Source organism: Atta colombica, unplaced genomic scaffold, assembly GCF_001594045.1.
Source record: "Atta colombica isolate Treedump-2 unplaced genomic scaffold, Acol1.0 scaffold162, whole genome shotgun sequence".
In the NCBI taxonomy this organism is placed as follows: domain Eukaryota; kingdom Metazoa; phylum Arthropoda; class Insecta; order Hymenoptera; family Formicidae; genus Atta; species Atta colombica.
In genome coordinates, this window is record NW_017259253.1 from 323014 (window position 1) to 342531 (window position 19518).

At 36.3% G+C, this 19518-nt stretch overlaps 1 protein-coding gene and 1 long non-coding RNA gene across 4 annotated transcripts in view; one reads left to right on the top strand and one right to left on the bottom strand.

The window, feature by feature from the left end:
* The window catches only part of LOC108685938 (protein lethal(2)essential for life-like), a 29145-nt gene extending 12238 nt beyond the window's left edge, over positions 1–16907 (top strand). Inside the window, exons 10-21 of one of the 3 annotated variants that reach the window (XM_018190956.1) lie at positions 414–544; positions 639–746; positions 880–1079; positions 1230–1508; positions 1765–1891; positions 1987–2124; positions 2525–2686; positions 2775–2904; positions 2986–3053; positions 8722–8967; positions 14775–14996; positions 16316–16907. In XM_018190956.1, coding sequence (XP_018046445.1) covers positions 414–544; positions 639–746; positions 880–1079; positions 1230–1508; positions 1765–1891; positions 1987–2124; positions 2525–2686; positions 2775–2904; positions 2986–3053; positions 8722–8967; positions 14775–14996; positions 16316–16438 — 1934 coding nt within the window. In that variant the 3' untranslated portion in view covers positions 16439–16907. Of the gene's footprint in view, positions 1–413; positions 545–638; positions 747–879; positions 1080–1229; positions 1509–1764; positions 1892–1986; positions 2125–2524; positions 2687–2774; positions 2905–2985; positions 3054–3886; positions 6734–8721; positions 8968–14774; positions 15304–16315 lie in introns of those variants that run through there. The other 2 variants (XM_018190955.1, XM_018190954.1) reach the window with 2 other exon arrangements.
* On the bottom strand, positions 15225–17523 carry LOC108685939. Its single transcript, XR_001931683.1, has 3 exons — positions 17354–17523; positions 16127–16241; positions 15225–15327 (listed from the first exon to the last, which is right to left on the bottom strand). It is a non-coding gene; the product is annotated as an uncharacterized LOC108685939 (long non-coding RNA).
* Between the last annotated feature and the right edge of the window lie 1995 nt (positions 17524–19518).

The following is a 19518-nucleotide window of genomic DNA, read 5'->3' on the forward strand; positions in this document are numbered from 1 at the left end:
GATATAAAAATGAACGCAAATGAAAAGTGCGAATTAGGTCACCGGCAATTTTATGACACACTTTGCGGCACGTATTTTTACGTTAAAGAGTTATCGCGCCAATATCAACCCTACATATTGTCGTTGTAAACATGTCAAGAAATTTAATAGCACAAAACTGGGACACACCTGCTGTAGTCTGGTTAATACGAAGACTTTACGTGTCTATTAATTACTTATATATTAGAAGATTGAAATTATATATATAGTATTCCGTAGTATTTACATAGTATATGTAATTTCTAAATTTTTATAACATTAAATTGCACAGTTATTTTTAAAAACTCTCTGTTATTCTTATCATTGTAATCTTAATTCAATGTAAAATTTAATATATGATTCCTTAGTATGAGAAGCTTATATTTTTGTAACAGGCCGTAGACGGTCCAGCTTGCAAAAATTGCATACCTTACAACTGGAAGCTCCTATCACTAAAGTCATTATGTTACTTTCGATTGCGGTCACGGATACAATTAATCCGGAAACAGCAGCGCAGATCGATAAAGTAAGATTAATCGAGATGCTTGTCATCCTAGTCATGTCTGTCCAATTAAATAGATATATGTTGTTTGCTGTTACATCTTCTACGTCTTTCACAGGCAATCGATATCCTAAAGACGACGGAACTCTACATACCGCATCTTAAGGAAGATAGAGCAATATGTTGCGATCCAGTTGCAACGGATCTCGTTGGCGCATTACTTGCTGTAAGAATTTTAGTGTTCTTCGTTTCAAATGAAAAAAATAACAAACTTGTAATAAATATAAATCATGCATTTATGAAGATTTGATGAGATTTTTTCTCTTTATTGATATATTTTGTCGTTATTTGATTATTAGTCTCCACGCACAGCATGGGAATCTAGAAGGTCGTCGTCGGATTCTGCGAAACTATCCACTATCAAGGCTATCACCAGTCCGGTCAATTCGCGCATGCAAGTAAAAAATTTCCGGGGACCGCAAGAAATTATGGAGATACTAGACAGAAGTCTCGACTGGGACTTCGATATATTTAAGCTTGAAGTATTGACGGAGAAAAGGTGGGTCATGTGAATTACATCATTTTGTGCGATATATTTTGTAATAGTTTATAATTATTAATTTAAAACAGATGTCCTGCATTTTTTTCGTATAACGACTCATTATGTTTATTATGTCTCATGTCTTGTTTGCGTTTTGATTTATTACAGACCGCTCGTTTTCTTGGGATTGACAATCATGAATTTATATCAAGTGTCCACTATATTACAATGCGATGAGAGAATATTACAGAACTGGCTAGCCATTATCGAACACAATTACAACGCGGAGAATAGTTATCACAATTCAACGCACGCGGCCGATGTCTTGCAAGCCACTGCGAGATTTATGCAATCAAAGAGACTCAAAGAAATTTTAGAACCTTTAGACGAGGTTGCTGGTCTAATAGCCGCCGCTGCGCACGACATTGATCATCCTGGACGATCTAGGTGAGATAGTTTACTTTCAATATTGAAAAATAAGATATATTAAAAATACAAAAATGTAGCTTTTTAATGATATGCTTAAGTTACATATATACAGATTTTTATTTTAGTCACAAAATATTAGGAAGAAAACTTGACAGAATTTTTTAATTATTTTTGAAGTAAATTATTTTATAAAAATTTAATTAATATCATGCAAAAATATCTAAACTCTTGACATATGTTGATAATTTGATATTGAATTTAAATTCATTTCCAGTCAATTTCTTTGCAATGCCAACAATCGTTTGGCAATACTCTACAATGATTTATCGGTTCTCGAATCGCATCATGCAGCCTTAACATTTAAACTATCATTGTCCGACGATAGTGTGAATATCTTTAAAGTAAGTTTTTCGTGTTCGTTGAATCGCTTGAATTTAAAGGTGAATGTGTAGACTAGAAGCTAAAATTATAACGCTGGATTGAATATATGCTTTAGAATATGGACCGAGATGCATACAAACTATTACGACAAAATGTCATTGACATGATTCTGGCGACCGAAATGACGAAGCACTTCGAGCACCTGGCGAAGTTCATGAATGTTTGCAGCGCAAGAATTGGCGACGGTCAAGAGGTACTGTATATTATTTTCAGGTTAAAATTATTAATAATTTTATTTTATATTTAATTTAAATATCTAATTAATTATCATTATTAATTTTCTACTATAGATTAAATTTGTAATATATCATCCTCATTATTATCTTCTTAATAGTTATATGGATCAAAATATAAAAAAATCTAATTACATTCTTCAACAATATGATTCTCTATATTCTTATCATCCAAACATAAATGATTAAAAATCAGTTTTGCAATATTAAAAAAATTATTTTAGAAATGTTTAACATAGATATATCTAATGAAGATGAGATTATAATTTTATATAAATTTATTGGATACTATAAATTGTTCTAATTCGTGTTCAGGATATACAATGAATGAAAATTTAAATTTAAAAAAATCTTTCACAGACATATTCAGATTCTGTGGACATGTCTGTGGTATTACAGCCAGAAAATATAATGCTAGTTAAAAGAATGATGATCAAATGCGCAGACGTATCTAATCCAACGCGGCCATTGAAATGTTGCGTCGAATGGGCGAGACGAATCGCGGAGGAATATTTTAATCAGGTGATTTTGATAATTAGTAACTAAAAAAATTCATACAAAGAAGATAATTCACTACTCTCACGTTCAAATATTTATTGATAATTTTCAGACCGATGAGGAAAAAAAGTTGAAAATGCCAGTCGTAATGCCAATGTTCGATAGAATGACGTGTTCGATACCGAAATCGCAAATTGGTTTCGTCGATTATATCATTAACGATATGATTGAGGCTTGGGATGGTTCGTTCTCTTCATTACTTTAGACTCCTCATTAAATATTAATATTCGAATTGTTATTTTTGCCATTTGTTATTTTCGTAGTGTTTATCGACATGCCAGAAATAGTGGGCTATATGCGACAAAATTACGAAAAATGGAAAGAATATAATGTAAGTTTTTTTAATTTAATCCGCAATTTAATTACTTCGAGATAATTAACGCGATCACTGTACAGCGAAATCACTGTACAGTTATATAACAATATTCATTAATTTCATAGTAATATTATTTCAATTCAAATCAAAATTTAGAAATAGACAGAACATCAGATATTTAGACATTATAATCCGGATGTTTAAGTTCTAAGGTTGTTTATTGATATGTTTCGTTTTAAATTATGTTTTACAGGAACAAGGTATATCCACTTTACAGGATCTCGAGAAACTACAACAACTTCCCGAAATGCAAATATTATCTTGAAAAGCGTGTCTCGTTTTGCATCTCATTTCATGCCTTGTTATGTAATATTTACGCTGCGATTATCGCAAAGACATGTATAGTATTTATGTATTTAAGGATAGAGCAATGATATCGTGTTTCGAGTCGTTTTTAAGAAAATACATATAATTTGCCGTTTCGCGTGCCACTAGCATTTTCATTATTTATATATAACTCCATTCTTCTCAATGACATTCGCCGTATTATTATTTTAAACATGTGTGTGACACATTAATAAGATACTTGTAGTCTAATGAAAGAAATACCTTTGTGCAGCTCCGAAGAATGTTATTTTGAGCAAATTCTTCGCTGCGTTCGCGCATGCTGATCATTAAATTTGTACATGAGACAAATAAATAAAAACATTGCATTTAAAATTGTTTCTTATTTCTTACAGCCAGAAATGAATCCTTCGCCTAATTTTGCCATTAAGTTTCAACTAATGTTTGGAATAGAGAGGAGAATTGGTATAACTTAAGTCGAATGAAAACACTCGCACTATGTAGGTCAGATTTCACTTTATTGTTTCTTTCAGCTAAGAAATGGCGTAGGGCCTATTTCTATGCGCTGCATAAAAAAAATACAGAATTAAATAAAATCAGATATAAAATATAAGCCATATCCAGATGAAATTTTGCACAGTTTTTATCAACAGAGCGTATACAATTTCAATTATGCAAATTACAAATTTTTCGTTTTTTTTTGTTATTACAGAAAACACATTCGCTTTTTCAATCTAAAATTGTCCTGATATAATGTTGTTGCATCTAAGAACATAATAATAATTATACATTTATGTACGTTATAAACTAAAAAAGATGAGAATAATAACATCAATAATCCATCGAGTTACAAGTATCAGCCTAACGGATGGTTACTAATGTAAGTCACATTCATTGTAAAGATTCTTACGTATGCTGACATATTCTTACAGTATATATGCATTACACCATAATACGTCTACGGGACGCACGGATGATCATGGCCGTTTTATCCAGTATCAACGAGACATTGATCTTTTTTACCTCGAAAGACAATCAGAGAGTATTGAATCATTTTTACAGTTTATTCGAAGTATGACACGTAAATACACGGAATACTTCACAATAATATTTTGGAGTAAAGATGAAGATAACGATAAGATTCTTTTATAAGGTAAGCCTCCTGTTTCTTATCAATTAGTAGCGGGCCCATAATACCGAAGATGTCCACCAACAGTGCCAACACACAGTTGATGGATATAAAATAACTTAATTACCTTAGATAGCTTATTATTATTATTATAATGCCACATAGTATGATTCATCGAAAGGTCATCTAGAAATTATGCTTAATGCTAAATGCTCGCTGCTTTTTGAACGTACCCACAAGTGCATTGCTAAAATTAAGAATTTACTTTGCTTAAGTCTTTCCCTTTTAGAATATGTCTTTTAATCAAATAAAAGAAATTCGCTTCCAGTGAAAATTGAGATTTGCCATCGATAACCATTTTTTTTAATTTCTAAAATTATACTTTTCGCTTTTGATCGCTGAGATTTTCGATAATGGTTATCGTCCAGTTTAAACATCACAGATAAATCTTCTTTTTTTGGTTGCGTAAAATAAAAAATTTATTCATTTTACAGAAATAATTATAATAATAAGATTGTTTCTCAATGTATTCATTGTTGTAATCAATAGCATTTTTAGATACGATTCCAGGATCTATTTCGAGATTGCTTTATTAGCAGCACTTGTGTCGTTAATAATCGGAATTCCAAGGATAAAGAATTAGCGTAGTTCATTGTTAATATGAGACATTTATAATAGTTTTATTGGCATATAGCCTTTCCTTAAAAATATTATTCTTAGCATTATTATAATAGTACACATATATATCTAAGCTTTCTCTTTTTTTTGGTGACGTGCACGTCATTTTTTGTTATTGTTTTATGCTGTCGCTTATTACCTTTCCAACATACTTTTCCCCAATAAGGGCAAGCCATTACAATTCAAATTATGTAATCCGATGAATCGCCGTCTTCATCGATTGTGGTGCATTGCTGCTAAAATTATCTTCACGCGAAGCTAACGACGCTAACGACTAAAAACTGATCAAACTATGACCTATCTTTCGTGCAAATAAATATCGTGCTCACGCAATCATCGCGGTAAAAATTATTAAATCCCAAAAAGAAACTCAAGGGTATCATAACGGCTCGATGAAAATCTATGTTGCGCAAAGCTAACACTGACGTTAATCATAACTTAATTTCTTATGCATATTAAACGAGAAAGAAGCAAATCGAAGGAAACTTATTCTAAGAAAAACGCGTATAATCCAATATCCTAAAATAACACGCATGTAGGCGTAACCTGTATTAAGAATACGCTCTTAGCACTCTCCGTGTCTTCTAAAAACATTTGGTAACTTTTGTTGATTTAATATTCCTCCATGGGATCAAAGTGATTTACTTTAAGCTTATAAATATGATTTTTAACTCGCGACAAGTAAAGTGTGTCTTCGATATTTGTAGCGATTTTTGAATAAACCGGCATTCAATTTTCATCACGACTGATCGAAGACGCGCTGTTTCTATTTCGGTCAATTTCTCTATTTTTAGTGGTTTGCTCAGCGAAGTACGACCGGAGTGAGAAAAGGTTTAGAAAAACTCTTGATTGAAGTCCTTTTTGCTGTAATGCAATGATTGGATAATTTTAAGTATTTTAAATAGTTATAATACAGAGGATTATTTATAACGAAATTACACGTTTTGATACACTTTTAGAATTTCCGTCTTTAAATATGACTGTCTAAAATAACAGGCTGATAAGCAAAGTGTATTAGATAGTCTACTATTACACCACTCCATGATTTCGACGGAGCGTTTAAACGTCGTACAAAGAAAGGCTCGATAATAAATCGATGATGTTTGCTTGAATAGTCAGACGGCGTTGTTTTCACAGAGGAATTCGATCGTATCAAATCTGTTTTTCTTTTCACAACACCGTCCATTGTCAGCCCCAAATTCGGTTCGTAAGGCGCTACGTCTCGCGGCAATCGCGGAATGACGAACCGATGAGAATTCCGATCATATAGATTGTAGTTTCACAAAGTAGCAAGAATATTCGAAATGCCGTCGCGAGGAAAAACGGCGGAGTCGATTTCCACAAAAATCCCTGTATTCAAAGTCGATGTATTCTTGGACAGGATAGTCAGTGAAACGTCACGTGACGTAGGAGAGCGCCTCCTTCTCATCGCGGCTATTTAAGATGAATCCGCGATTCGCGCCGAATCAGAAGTCGACTCGAATGATACCGGAATCGTCTGGTGATCTACGAGTAATTAATCGAAGTCCACGTTCCACATAAAGTACGGTATTCCCGCGTTGTGAATTTTTTGTGTGAACTCCGGGATTTCTCCGGTCGGGAGTGCAATCTTTGCGTCCTCATTTATAGCTTACTAATAGCTTACCTTAAATGGGCTTTCAGTACAAGTTTTTAGCTATAAGGAAATTGTAATGTATCGATATTCTTAAGATTACTTAATAGTAATTATTTGCCTTATCAAGCATCGTCTTTTGGATCTAGACCCAAATATATGCTTATTAGTACGAAATATTTTGTGCGATTCTATGTATACGAACAAGATTGATTCGAGATAATCTTAAGCTAACGGTCCTTATGTCTTCGCACCCACCCATCCAACTACCGACAAGAGCGGCATTGAAAACGCGTGCCCTTAATTCTGGAAGAAGAGAAGAGTAAGGAATTTTACCGCGAGTCACTTGCGATATCCGGATCTTTAATAGTCGTATTGCATTTGATAAATCGCGCGTTCCGAACGCGTATGAGGTACAAGGCTTTGCAGTTGCGGTGGGCGTGTGATTCTAAACTAGTCCCTGCGCTATCTGATTGATCCTGCGCCATCGTTGTTCCATCGCCTAAGTTGGTCGATACTCAATTTCCGACGGTCTGTCGGCCCAAGATTGAGCTTTCACTTAAACTCCCTGCGTGATCTTACGCAAACGGACTAGCTTCTTACGGTTCTGCTGCTTATAACTTACGACTAGCCTTAACTTTATTATCGTGTTTTCGTTATCTTTTCAAGTGTTGAGTCGCGAAACCGATTTGTATATACGAGCTATCAGTAATCTCCCCGATATTTATATGTCTCTCGCGCACATACTACTTTGCTCATCCACCTTGTGGAATTATACGAATTAGGTGACGTTATTTGAATCTTTGAATCTGCTTATGCGAAATTTCTCTATCGTCTCGCAAAGAAAGTTGTGATTATAATTGTGTTCAAAATCGCCTCATCTATATTACGTGATCCAAAATTAAGATCCGCGTTAAGATCTATTTTTTTATATACAAATTTACCCAGTCTGTCGAATGGAAGAATTCAAGTGTGAGTGAAAAAGAGTTTCTCGCTTATATTAGATTTTAACGAAGGGGAGTTTTTAAATCTACAGCACGGTGTGAATTCACAGTGTGAATTAATGGATTCTCGATTGACGCATTCTTACGTTGTCCTAAAAACTATTGATTAATCGGTATTTAGGTAGACGATTTACCACTTAGACTTCGTGTAAGCAACTCTTAACGAGTCAAGAAGATGTGCGATATTTGATGTGTGCTTATTGCAGCCTTTTATAAATGTAAATATTTTGTCGGCGAAAACTCATCCACTCCGGAATGGATGACTTAGATTTTGGTAAGCCTTTTGTAATTGCAATGTATTTGCCGTAAAGTCAAGTGGTAAGTTGTTATTCGAGGGGTTCTTGCGTATATAAGTGCATGTACGTTAATCTCTCGGATTCGAGAAATTCATTATACGCTTATAATAATGATAATTATGATAATATCGCCCGATCAATAATATTAACGAGAGAACGAGTAACCTCCTTATTCAGTCTAGCTTACAATAGAACTTAGAGTTAATTTCTGTAGATGTAAGTTGCGATTATTATTCGATAACGATAAAATTCTTTCGCTCTTGCTTCAATTTTCATTCGCTCTCGTTTTTAGCCATCTATATTTTTCACACCTCGAAGATTTTCTTTTCTCCTTTTTTTGGATTTTTTGATTCTTTTTTTTCTTTGTTTTCCTGCAGCTTGTGCTTGTTATCGACAAGTATCAACATTCTGTCAAGACTGTTGATGAGCTGATAAGCTCCCGTCATTTATTATAGAGATCTCTTTTTTACATGTATCTAAATACACATGTTACACGTGTAATTAATATATCCGTGTTTCAATCCGTGTAATTTTTAGTATATGGATACACGGATATTGAAATACACGAGTACATGAATATCTTTAATACACGATCAAAACCATGATCTCTACTTTATAGATGTCCATTGTGCCCCTTGTTTTCCGCAATTGGTGGGACGACTTCGATCGTCCCGTTTCGCGGCTATTGGACCAGCACTTTGGCATCGGCCTCCATCGAGATGATCTCATCTCGAGTCTCTCCGGACTTGGCCTCGATCGACCGTCCGTACGCTTTGGGAATAGATACTATCGACCATGGGGGAACGTGACGCGTCAAAACTCGAGTGGGACCAGCACGATCCAGTTGGACAATGATAATTTTCAGGTTAGTATTTGTAGATTGATTTTAAAATATCAAATAATAAAAACGGGACGCTGCACGATTAAATCAAAAGTGAATTTGTAAATCTTTTTTTTCTTTTTGCGAATCTTTTGATTTGAGCGATAATTTTGAATTGAGTCTAAACGTGGACTTTTGTAAATAGAATAAAGTTTTTAATTTGTAGCTGTACGTCGTCTACAAGAAGCTTTGAAATGTTAGAAAACTTGGTGCTTCTATTTTAATTTATTTACGAACATTTCAATGTTCAAGTAATTTTACTGATTTTATATTTTCAAGCTATTTTACTGAAAAATGATTTTGACTTGATTAAAACGCTGTTAGTAATTTAAATTCAAATATCTTATAAAAAAGCGAAATAGTAATTTCATATTTTATTTTTTCCATTTGAATGCAGATTTATTAGAGGAGATTGCCAAACTATTTTTGTTTTCTTCGATATTTGAACTAGTGCATTTGAGTGTCTCTACTTTTGTTTCTGTAAATTTGTTCCCGTTTATTAGATAGTATTAGAAATTTATTCTATTTATTGCATCGACAGATCGAACGGTAGAATGTATTGTACGGAATTTTTTATATAGATCAGATGATCAGAAAATACGTCCCTTTTCGCGATCAATCCCTCATGCATGCTCATCTATGTTACGTGACGTTACATAAAAGTAATCTTTGTTGTTTTGTTACCAAATGATTTACCTTTTTGTGGTGAAAAACGGTCTTATTAGAAACTTTACAAGAATTTTGCTTTAGCCAGTACTTCACTTGCTGTTATTTTATTCATTTTGATGTCAATGAATATTTTCTCACAAGACATACGTTTAATCGGTTTAATTATTAGCATCTAGTTGCAAATGTTGCGATCAGACGGACTTGTTGAATTCGAAGTTTTTTGTCGAAATGAATTTTATTTTGCAAACTATATGACTCATATATCCTAGCTGAAGTATTGAATTTGTCAGACGTTAGCTGATTTTGGTTAAGCTTTTTTTCACAAAATCATTAATGCATTTTTATCAGGAAAGTGTTAAAAGCTTACTTAAGATATATTATAGGGCGGAAGTACTGCTGTATAAACGGTCCAAGTCCTTCTTTCGCAGGATCCTGGATAAAATTAGCAGGATCCTGTGAAAGATAGGAATTGACCAGAAATGAAGATTTAGAATTAATAGAAGTTTATAGGGAAGATTTAACGTCTCTTTTACTGATCGACTCAACAGTAATAATCGATAACGCAAATAGACGATAAAATTGTTATCACGATTGATCTGCAATTCAAATCGTACCGCTAATTTCGTCTCAGAAGAATCGTTATACTAAATTGCTTATATATAATTTTTGTAAGCCGCTTTTACACTGTGTGCTTTTATAATTTTTGGAAGAACTCTTCTCCAATCTCAAAATAACATAAAATGGAGAAATTATTCGTAATACTTTCCTGCCAAATGTGCGTTCATCTGGTTTGATTTCGTGGTATGGCAAGAAAGCATAAACAAGAAGCAATGCGCGTTAAAATTACCACGGAAAGTCCCGAACGCGAGTGTGATGCAACGTGTTATTTTTAAACGGTTTTTCGCGTATTTTTAGTATAACTTTGTAACGCTGCGAAACTGTCTACAGCTGGCTGAAACATACTGGCTTTCTCGAATTACGGGAAAATTATAGCCGTTGCGTTTTCGACACGGAGCGATCAAAGAAATACGGCTTCAAGGATGCAGAAATATCAGAAAAATCCACACAAGACTCGCGATTCGGGATGATATGCACGCGATTAATGCTTAGGATTAACACGCGCTGCGGAATATATCGATTATCTTACGCTGCAGTTATCCTAAAATGTATAGCAGACAAGTCGAGAATCAAGAATCAATCGAATGCCCTGCTGTCGCGTCCGAGAGTATGAATTCAGATCGATTTAGATAGAATTTACACAAAGTATTCCTATTTTTCTTTCTTTCTCTCTCTTAGAAAGGTTCTTTAAATGCAGATAAAGATTATTGTTGTCCCTTTAATTATAAGATAGATATTTCATCGTTCGTTAGATATTTCACTTTTCGTCGATAGATATTTAACTTTTGATTTCGCACTGGATAAAACGTCCGCGAGGTTGCTACCTTCTGATCTTTAAGATCGTTCAGTTATCACCTCGAATCTAGCATAACTTAGTAACTCGATAGTAATATCGATTAATTGATATTTGTTGCAATCAGTCGCTGTTGCCTATAATGGTTTATAATGGTCAATTTTGCTTTATGTATGTAAGCTGCAGATACGTATTTATTGGTCACGAAAGCGTGTTGCGACACGCTTAAAATTCAAATTTGCAGAAGTAATCGGTTATGCTGAAATGGTTATTTATCTTATCTCTCTGAAAGTTTAGTGATATAACCGCGAGTGGAATATAACTGGTTTATTCTGTACAACAACTTAATCACGGTCTGAAGCGATAGCTTTTTTCTTTTTATAATGATTTTTTTTTACATCGAATACAAATATGCAACTTGCCTAAAAGCTCTTAAACTCACGAATTCGTCTGCGGTTCATCAAATTACATTCGCATTTTATCACGGATGTAAGACAATTAACCTAACAGTTCTAAATTCATGAATTCGAATTCGCTCTGTCTCAATGCGCTACAATTACATTTCCTCGAGAAAGTTTCAATGATGCAACAGCGAACGGAATGTGTTCGATTATGTGTGGTACAACTTAGGCTAAGACACGACTTAAACTCTTTAGCGATTCAAGTTTCCTTATTTTGATATTTGTAGTTCGAGCGCGATTTGTATTGGACGCATAACAAATTTTGTGTCGAATACAAAGAGCTTCGAATGATATCCTATGAAAAAAAGTACAATATGTAATAAGTATATTATAGGGGAAGATACTTTCTTTTACATTATCTTCTAGCGAAAAAATGAGTAGCGAATCGTAATTAGATTTCGAAATATAGAAAAGTCGCAGGAGATAAATGATCGAAGTTGGCGGAAGTAACGTGAGAGGGAAGGACGAAAGAGCGCATTCGTAAGAAGGAAAATAAAAAGAGTAGGAAGAGGAGAGGGAAGGGATCAAGAGGGGAGGAAAGGGAAGGAAGAAAGAAAGAAATAGGACAGAAAAAAAGATGTTAACAGAAAAGATTGAAATGGAGACTGTCTATTTGAACGGATTCGAACGTTACTTTCGAAGGGGACGAATCAGCCGCGCGGCCGTTAAAAAGAAAAAAAAAACCCCGTCCCTTGACGCCGATCCCCTTGGATGAAACTAAATATAAAGGAGTTAAGAGACGGGGTGAAACTTAACGCTTGATAGGGGCGATTAAAAGCAACGAACGAAAAAGAATCCGGAACACCAGAAGGCCCGAAAAACTGATGACTGCATCTGCTGCAGCTGTCGCTGTCTCTATCGTCATACACGCATATATTATGTATTTACGCGTTATAATTACGCTTTCATAATCGCGCGATCGCGAAGTCGACCAGGAGGGCGGCAGCTAGATTTTCAACGGGTCAGAATGGTGAAACGAGTGTTTGACTGGAACTATTTTCGGGGGCTAGGGGACGTGTTTTTGCACCCCCCTCTGGGGGAGGGAGAGCGAATAAATTGGAAACGACTTTTCCTTTTTTTTTTGCGAATTTCGTTTTTACTTTCTTTTTTAGTTTTCTCTTCCCCGCAAAGATTCAAATAATTTAATGCTCGTCAGAAAAACATCCACGGCGTTGTCCTTCTTTTACTATGATTTTGTGCCGAAAAGAATCTAACTTCTCCTACAGCAGTAGTTTATTCCTGTAGTAGTTCATTCAATCATCCTATTCACTTCAAATTCTTGGTACAAATCGAGGGTTAGCAGATCCCGTATTATTATTATTATTATTATTATTATTATTATCGTTATTACCAGATTCTATTCTATTCCTTCTAGTTTTTCTTCTCGTTTGCCGAAAATCATCTAGAGATATGTGTATCACGAAAGAAGGACGCTCCATAATTTCCGGCTAGTCACATCAGTTATGGAATCTCTATGAAATCACAGTTTTACCACAGTTTTCGTTTTACCTCCCCCTTATTTAATCTTATTGTACATGTATGTGTGAATGTGTATATATTTTTCTCTTTTATTTTATTTTCACTCTTCCTTCTCTCTGTCTAGTTCTGCAATATTTTTTCCTTCGCGCAATCGCGCTCACGGTTTGCCGCAGGTTCGAGGTGATCTGTATCTAATTCCGTTCTTGTGATTTTTCGTTCAGAGTCGCACGCGAGAAATCACGCGCAGCAGCCACGGAATAAAATATGCAACCGAAAGAGTGGATGTATCGCGTCACGCTTAGTCAGTCTTGTTCGAATGGAAGAACCGAAACTCGCGTCGTCCTGACGAACGCACCTCCCAACGAAAAGGGTACGTCGCGAACGGGACCCGCGGGCCCCAATTCCCCGTTTATAATTATACAAAAATAAATGCTTTTTGAATTACCCACAACAATAGAGTCGTACAAAATGATTTTTGTGTTTTATTTCTTTCTTATACGGAACTCGTTTTCTTTTTATCTTTTTATTTGTACAAAATATGTCGCTCTGCGCGCAGCACTCGAGTCGACTATTCGCGGATCGATCGCTCCGCAAACTTCTTTCTCCTCTCTTCTTTTTTTTGGTACTATTTTCGAAATGCACAGCCTAATCTTTTCGCGTTCGTATTTCACCGAGAACTCCAAGATCATATAAAATCTCCCGGAGGGACTCGGGTACGTTTGCCTCACTATCGTCGGTTGTTAAAGCTTCCTCGTTCTATGACAGAGTGTTATTCATTTTTTTCTCTCTCTCTCTCTCTCTCTCTCCCCCCCCTCTCTCTCTCTCTCTCTTTTACTTCCTACTTTATCTTTTTTTTTTGTTTTTTTTTTGTTTATTTATTTTTTTAATGTGTTCGTAATCGTTTGTCTTCCTCGCCGAAGCGAGCCGCCGGCCGCAAAGGGACCAGCCCCTGCGAGACCGCGCAAAGGGATTGCTCCCTGCACGACCGCGCACTCACTACAGATAAAGAAGATTCACCTACTTGTATGTATGCTCGTTTTTTTTTCCTTATCCAAAAAAAAGGAACAATCTCCACACAAGTAGGTGCGCCCGACAACTACATCTTCCCGATTTGTTTTTGTATCATAACGCGCGATAATATAAAGAAATGCGAAAAATTACATGTATGAGAGAGAGAGTCAAAACGAGGAAAAAAAATATTAATAATTTTACAACGCGCTTATTTGATGGTCAGAATAAGATCTAAAATGTTGGCCGAATTGTCATTTTCCTCGCTCGTCACGGAAACTCGAACAACCGTGTCTGATCGGCGGCTTCTTGAACGTGGAAGGACGAATGTGAGATCGAACGAAGTGCTTGTTCTAAACCGGAACTATTGTGCGTAAGATAGCGCGCCTAACGCGTACGGTGTTTTTAGAATACGATTTAGTATATGCGCTAGAGAGTATGCACGGCGGTGTTCAAAATCCTCTTCGAATTGAAAATTCAGATAGCCAGAGAAAGATCAAAGTAAAAAAAAAACTAATCCGCACGATGCAAAAAAAGGATGGCGAGTCCAATTTTTCAAAAATCGACCATTAGTTTTGAAGTAAGCTCGTTCGCAGGAGTGATCGATACTTAATTTTCGCTTTACTGATACATGGCGGTTGTTTACAATGGCTCACGGAAAAATGCGAGATTTTTATCCTCGATGGCGGACGAGAAAGGATCTTGAGCAGCTAAATAACAAGTACTCGGGGCCTCTTTGCGGGGCCGCGTTCTTTGATCCGCAGGTGATACTGGACGTGCAACAATTCTCACCGGACGAGATCACGGTGAAGACGATTGACAATCACGTCGTTGTTGAGGCCAAGCATGAGGAGAAGCAGGACGAGCACGGCTACATCAGCAGACACTTCGTACGCAGATACGTCCTGCCTCCGTCTCACGACCTCGTCAACATCACCTCGACCCTCTCTTCGGATGGTGTACTAACTGTCACGGCGCCCAAAAAGGTACGCTCGATCGAACCGAGACAATCTGCGTTAACATTCGACCCACTCCTTCATTCGCGGATTCAACCGCGAACGAACGGACCCTTCTCTCTCCCTCTCCCTCCTTTCCTCTCTCTCTCTCTCTCTCTCTCTCTCTCTCTCTCTCTCTCTATCCCTTTCTCTCGCTCTTTTTCCCTTCTCTCGTCTTTGATATAACTGGTGCAGCTTACGTTACATATTTGACTTTTGCTTTTCAATTCCGACGTTCCCAATGCTGCGCCTCAGTGTGCAGTACTAGAGGAGGCAGATGGTGCCGACGGTTTTGGATCAAACACTATGAGTCTGTTCTAAACTACAAAACAGAATATGTCTTGTTAACGTACAGAATTCAAAATATAGTCTTTATGCGTGGACGAGGCACATTCGCGATATCAGATCAGCGTGTGTCGATTTTAAAGGACGTTCCTGAAACTCGGCGATACCAATGCAAGAGCGAATAACAAATTATCGTGAGAAAATGATGATGACACGTTAAACAGTGCTCTCATCTCGATACTTAATCCCTCTGATTTAAAAGCAATTGCATTTTCAGTGAGTTTCAGAAATAGAATTCTGTTAAAATCGATGACACAATTAGTCGATAATCGAGTGTTCCTCATCAGACACGTAATACGGTTTTAATTTATTATATTGATTAAAATTTATTGATCATAAAATTGATCATTTATCAATATCGATCGATATCGATCGATTTATCACTATTGATAAAATATCGATCTCTTTTTTTTTCCTATTTGTAGGAATTTATATATCATCTTTCTTATATTTTAGACGCTGTCAAGTATCATCAAAATGAATATGATTGTAAATACATTAGAACATAGAATTATTTTAAACAACTTCATAAAAATTTTGATTGTAATTCTATTGTGATAATTCTATGACGTGTAAAAATTAATTTTATGTTATCGGGGCAAAGACTTATTTTTCACTATCGACTAAGAATAGTTCAAAGCATTTATTATTCATGTTATATGCCTCGCACTTTGACCTTAACGTATTTTTAACTTTTTTAATTCATCGTCCATAGACATAATTCTATTATCTTAATGTATAATATATTATCGTGTCTAGACATCTTATGCGCTTACCTATATCTCGAAGTTCTCTTCTCATATTTGTTCAAAGCGTGAAGGAATTTCAAATTCTAATCACAGCTATTATCGTCGTGTACGGATTGTTCAAGCACCGACCCCGTAGGGTACACTAAAAAACACAAACACATAGCTTTATAATTCATTTATCGAATAACGTGACCAACGTTTATTTTACATTTTCAGAACGTGACGCCGGCTGGCACGGAAAGAGTCATCAGCGTTGTTCAAACGGGAATACCAGCTGCCAAGCCGGTTCCCGTCGAAACAACTGCTACTACTACTACTACAACCACTACCACCAACTGAAGAATTTATTATTCGAAACTTTCATTCCGACATTCACTTCATTCTTTTACTTTCTCAATTCTAATAATGTAAAACAATTTTGTATAACAAAATTGTGTCACATCTAATAATTTTCTAATATTTATTTCACGAAGATATAATTTTTTATGTATAATATAAATATATTTCGTTACATCGTTTGATATCAATTACAAACAAATTACATTTTGTTTGTTTTCAATCTCTAATATATCAAAATTATCTTTATCAAGAGAGTTAATTTTAGTTTCAATTTAACTGATTCTCTCTTTTTGTCTCTTTCCGATATTAGTTCGACAAGAGAAATAATAGATCTCCAAGAGACAAAAAATCTGAACAATTATCTTACAATTATCTTAATAAAAGAAATCAAGTTTAATAACAAATAATATAATTTATGTGTGTATAACTGGGATTTAGAGGTTGTCAATTAAAAAGAAGAAATACCAAAGTATTAAGCAGTCACAGTTTAGTACATTCTCTCTTCCTTGATATTACTGCTTTCCAATTGTATTAATGTAGCAAAATAATTTTCTCCTTTCCATTTCTTCAATTAAAATTATTTTAATGAAAGAAATCAAGTTTTATGATAAATAATATAATTTATATGTGTGCATAACTAAAATTTAGAGACTGCCAATTAAAAAGAAGAAATATCAAAGCCTTAAGCGTCACAGTTTTGTATGCTCATCTTCCTTGATATTATTACTTTTCAACTTGCATTATCTATATAGCAAAATGAATTATTTTCTTCTTCTCTACACATTCATTCTTATTGTAATAAAACTACCGTGATAAAATATAATGCACTAAATCTAGTTAAATCAATGGATTAAATAATCGTATTGAAGTTTCATGAAATAAAAAAGAAAAAATCCGAAATCGGGAAATACCTACGGTAAACTGTCGCGCTCCGCACGTAGTGCCCGCTTGCCTACATTTTCCCGTGCCGGCGGTCTCGACGAAGTAAGAAGCCGAAGTGTATTACACTGATGATGGAGGATGAAAGGGGTCTTCGGGTGTTCGCAGCGTCCGAACTGAACCAGGGTTTGTTTACGAATGCGCCGCGGCTGGCCGGCCGGCCGGTTTATATAGGTACGCGCCGCGTCGCCGCAAAACGGAGGAAGCTTCGAGATCACCGCGTCCTTACTCCGCGTCACATAATGCGCAATTCCTTATGACCGATTGTTTCAGGTCTTAGCGATATTTGGTCCCATCCGGGATCGCAATAATCGATATCATCGTGACGAAATCTGTCGATTGATGCGTCGTCCGATGCATTTTTTTCACGTTACAAGAGAGAAATTCGCAAATGCCAAGTATTGATCGGTCCCCGGCCGGCAGGGACGACGGGATTTCTGGCACGTTCGCTCAGCTCAGTCGAAGAGGCCCCACCATATCATCCAACCCACACAGGAGAACGCCGCCGTTTCCCCTGTTCACCCCCGCACCATTAGCACGGTCAACCGGTATGTGATATAATACCGCTTGTATAATGTAGCGTTGCCTTTTCAGCTGCTTCGTGCGGCTGTATGGTACGCGTCGATTTGTTTTGTATTTTGACGACAAAATCTGCGGGAGGACCAAATTAAAAAACGATCATGGAACCTATTGCGTAGCAAAATTACTACGAAGACATAATTTGCGTGGAATAACCTTGGGACAAACTTCGTCCGAATTATTACTCCGGAAGGAATTATATTCGCAAAATGATTGATTTATGTTAATCGGAGACCGCGTTCTAGTGTGTAAAATTCGTATTCTATAACGTACAATAATGAGGATTTTGTTATCGCTAACAAAGAAGAGAGAGAGAAAGAGAGAGAGAGAGAGAGAGAGAGAGAGAGAGAGAGAGACTTGTTGTCGACAGATTAGAAGATTGTTTTCGAGAATATTTTGTTAACGTTAATTTTGTAGGGAAGGAAAGAGGGACGCCATGCGGCGTGACCCAACATTACGAAACTGCGCGCGCGTATATGTGTGTACTACACCAAATATTGAAACGTAGTTTCTTCGGCCAGAAAGCGTTCGTGGTGGGATTTCCGTACTGCGCAGCAGCTCCAAGTGACCTTGCTGCCGTTCCGACGTAGTTTTTTTTATCAGCTCTTAAGGCGAATGACAGCTATTTTTATGAGATTTCGAGGCGCGGTCGGGACCCGGCCGGCAACGCGTATTATATTTGCAAACGCACAACAACCGGGTTGATTCACGCATGACACAGCCGATAGCGTGAGAATGAGCAATTTCGACGCAGACACGAAATCGCCGGCGACACTCGGAGACGCAAATATTACGTAACATAATGCCAATATATAACACTCGCCTCATTATGTTTGGCAAATGTAGGTCGCAGAGATCTTCGCCTAGAAGACGCGTAATTATGGAAGAGAAAAAAAGAAGAAGATAAATGAATCTTTACATTTGCATTAGAGATTGCACGGTTTCGACGATGCGCGACCGTCGGGCAACGGCGCATAATAGCGAGGTTACAATCGGGTTGCATAATATTACGTTCGTTCCTCTTTCGGTGTATCATGTACCGCTCTATCGATTTCCTTTTCATATCGCTCGTTAGCCCGACTCGAACGTATCACAAAGGACGCTCCTTTTTAAGTAGACGCAATTAATGCAATTTTATTCAGAAATATATGAGGGTCGTGCGCGCGTCAGATACTTATCTCTCTCCCTGCGAGATCGTCTTTTTGTCGGCCGTTAACAACGGCTAGCGGATTAGGCTCGAATGGAAGGGTGAACGGAACTACTTGTATACTTCATAGAAATATGCACAATGTGCTGTGCGATATCTCGTTACATTCAGGTGTCATTCAGAACGGTGTAATGAAATGCGAAGGTAGACGGTTGCCAACTATGTTGCATTAAATGGGAACGGCGATGATCTGTGGGAACTTTCTCAACGACATGTTTCTCTTTTTACCAATCTTGTCGGAACGAAAATGGTATACAGTTAGTGAACATCACTAACAAATATACTCTCAATTAGTACATCTTCCCATCGATGTATCTTCTTTTCCGTTTTTGATAGATCACTGAAACAAATCGAC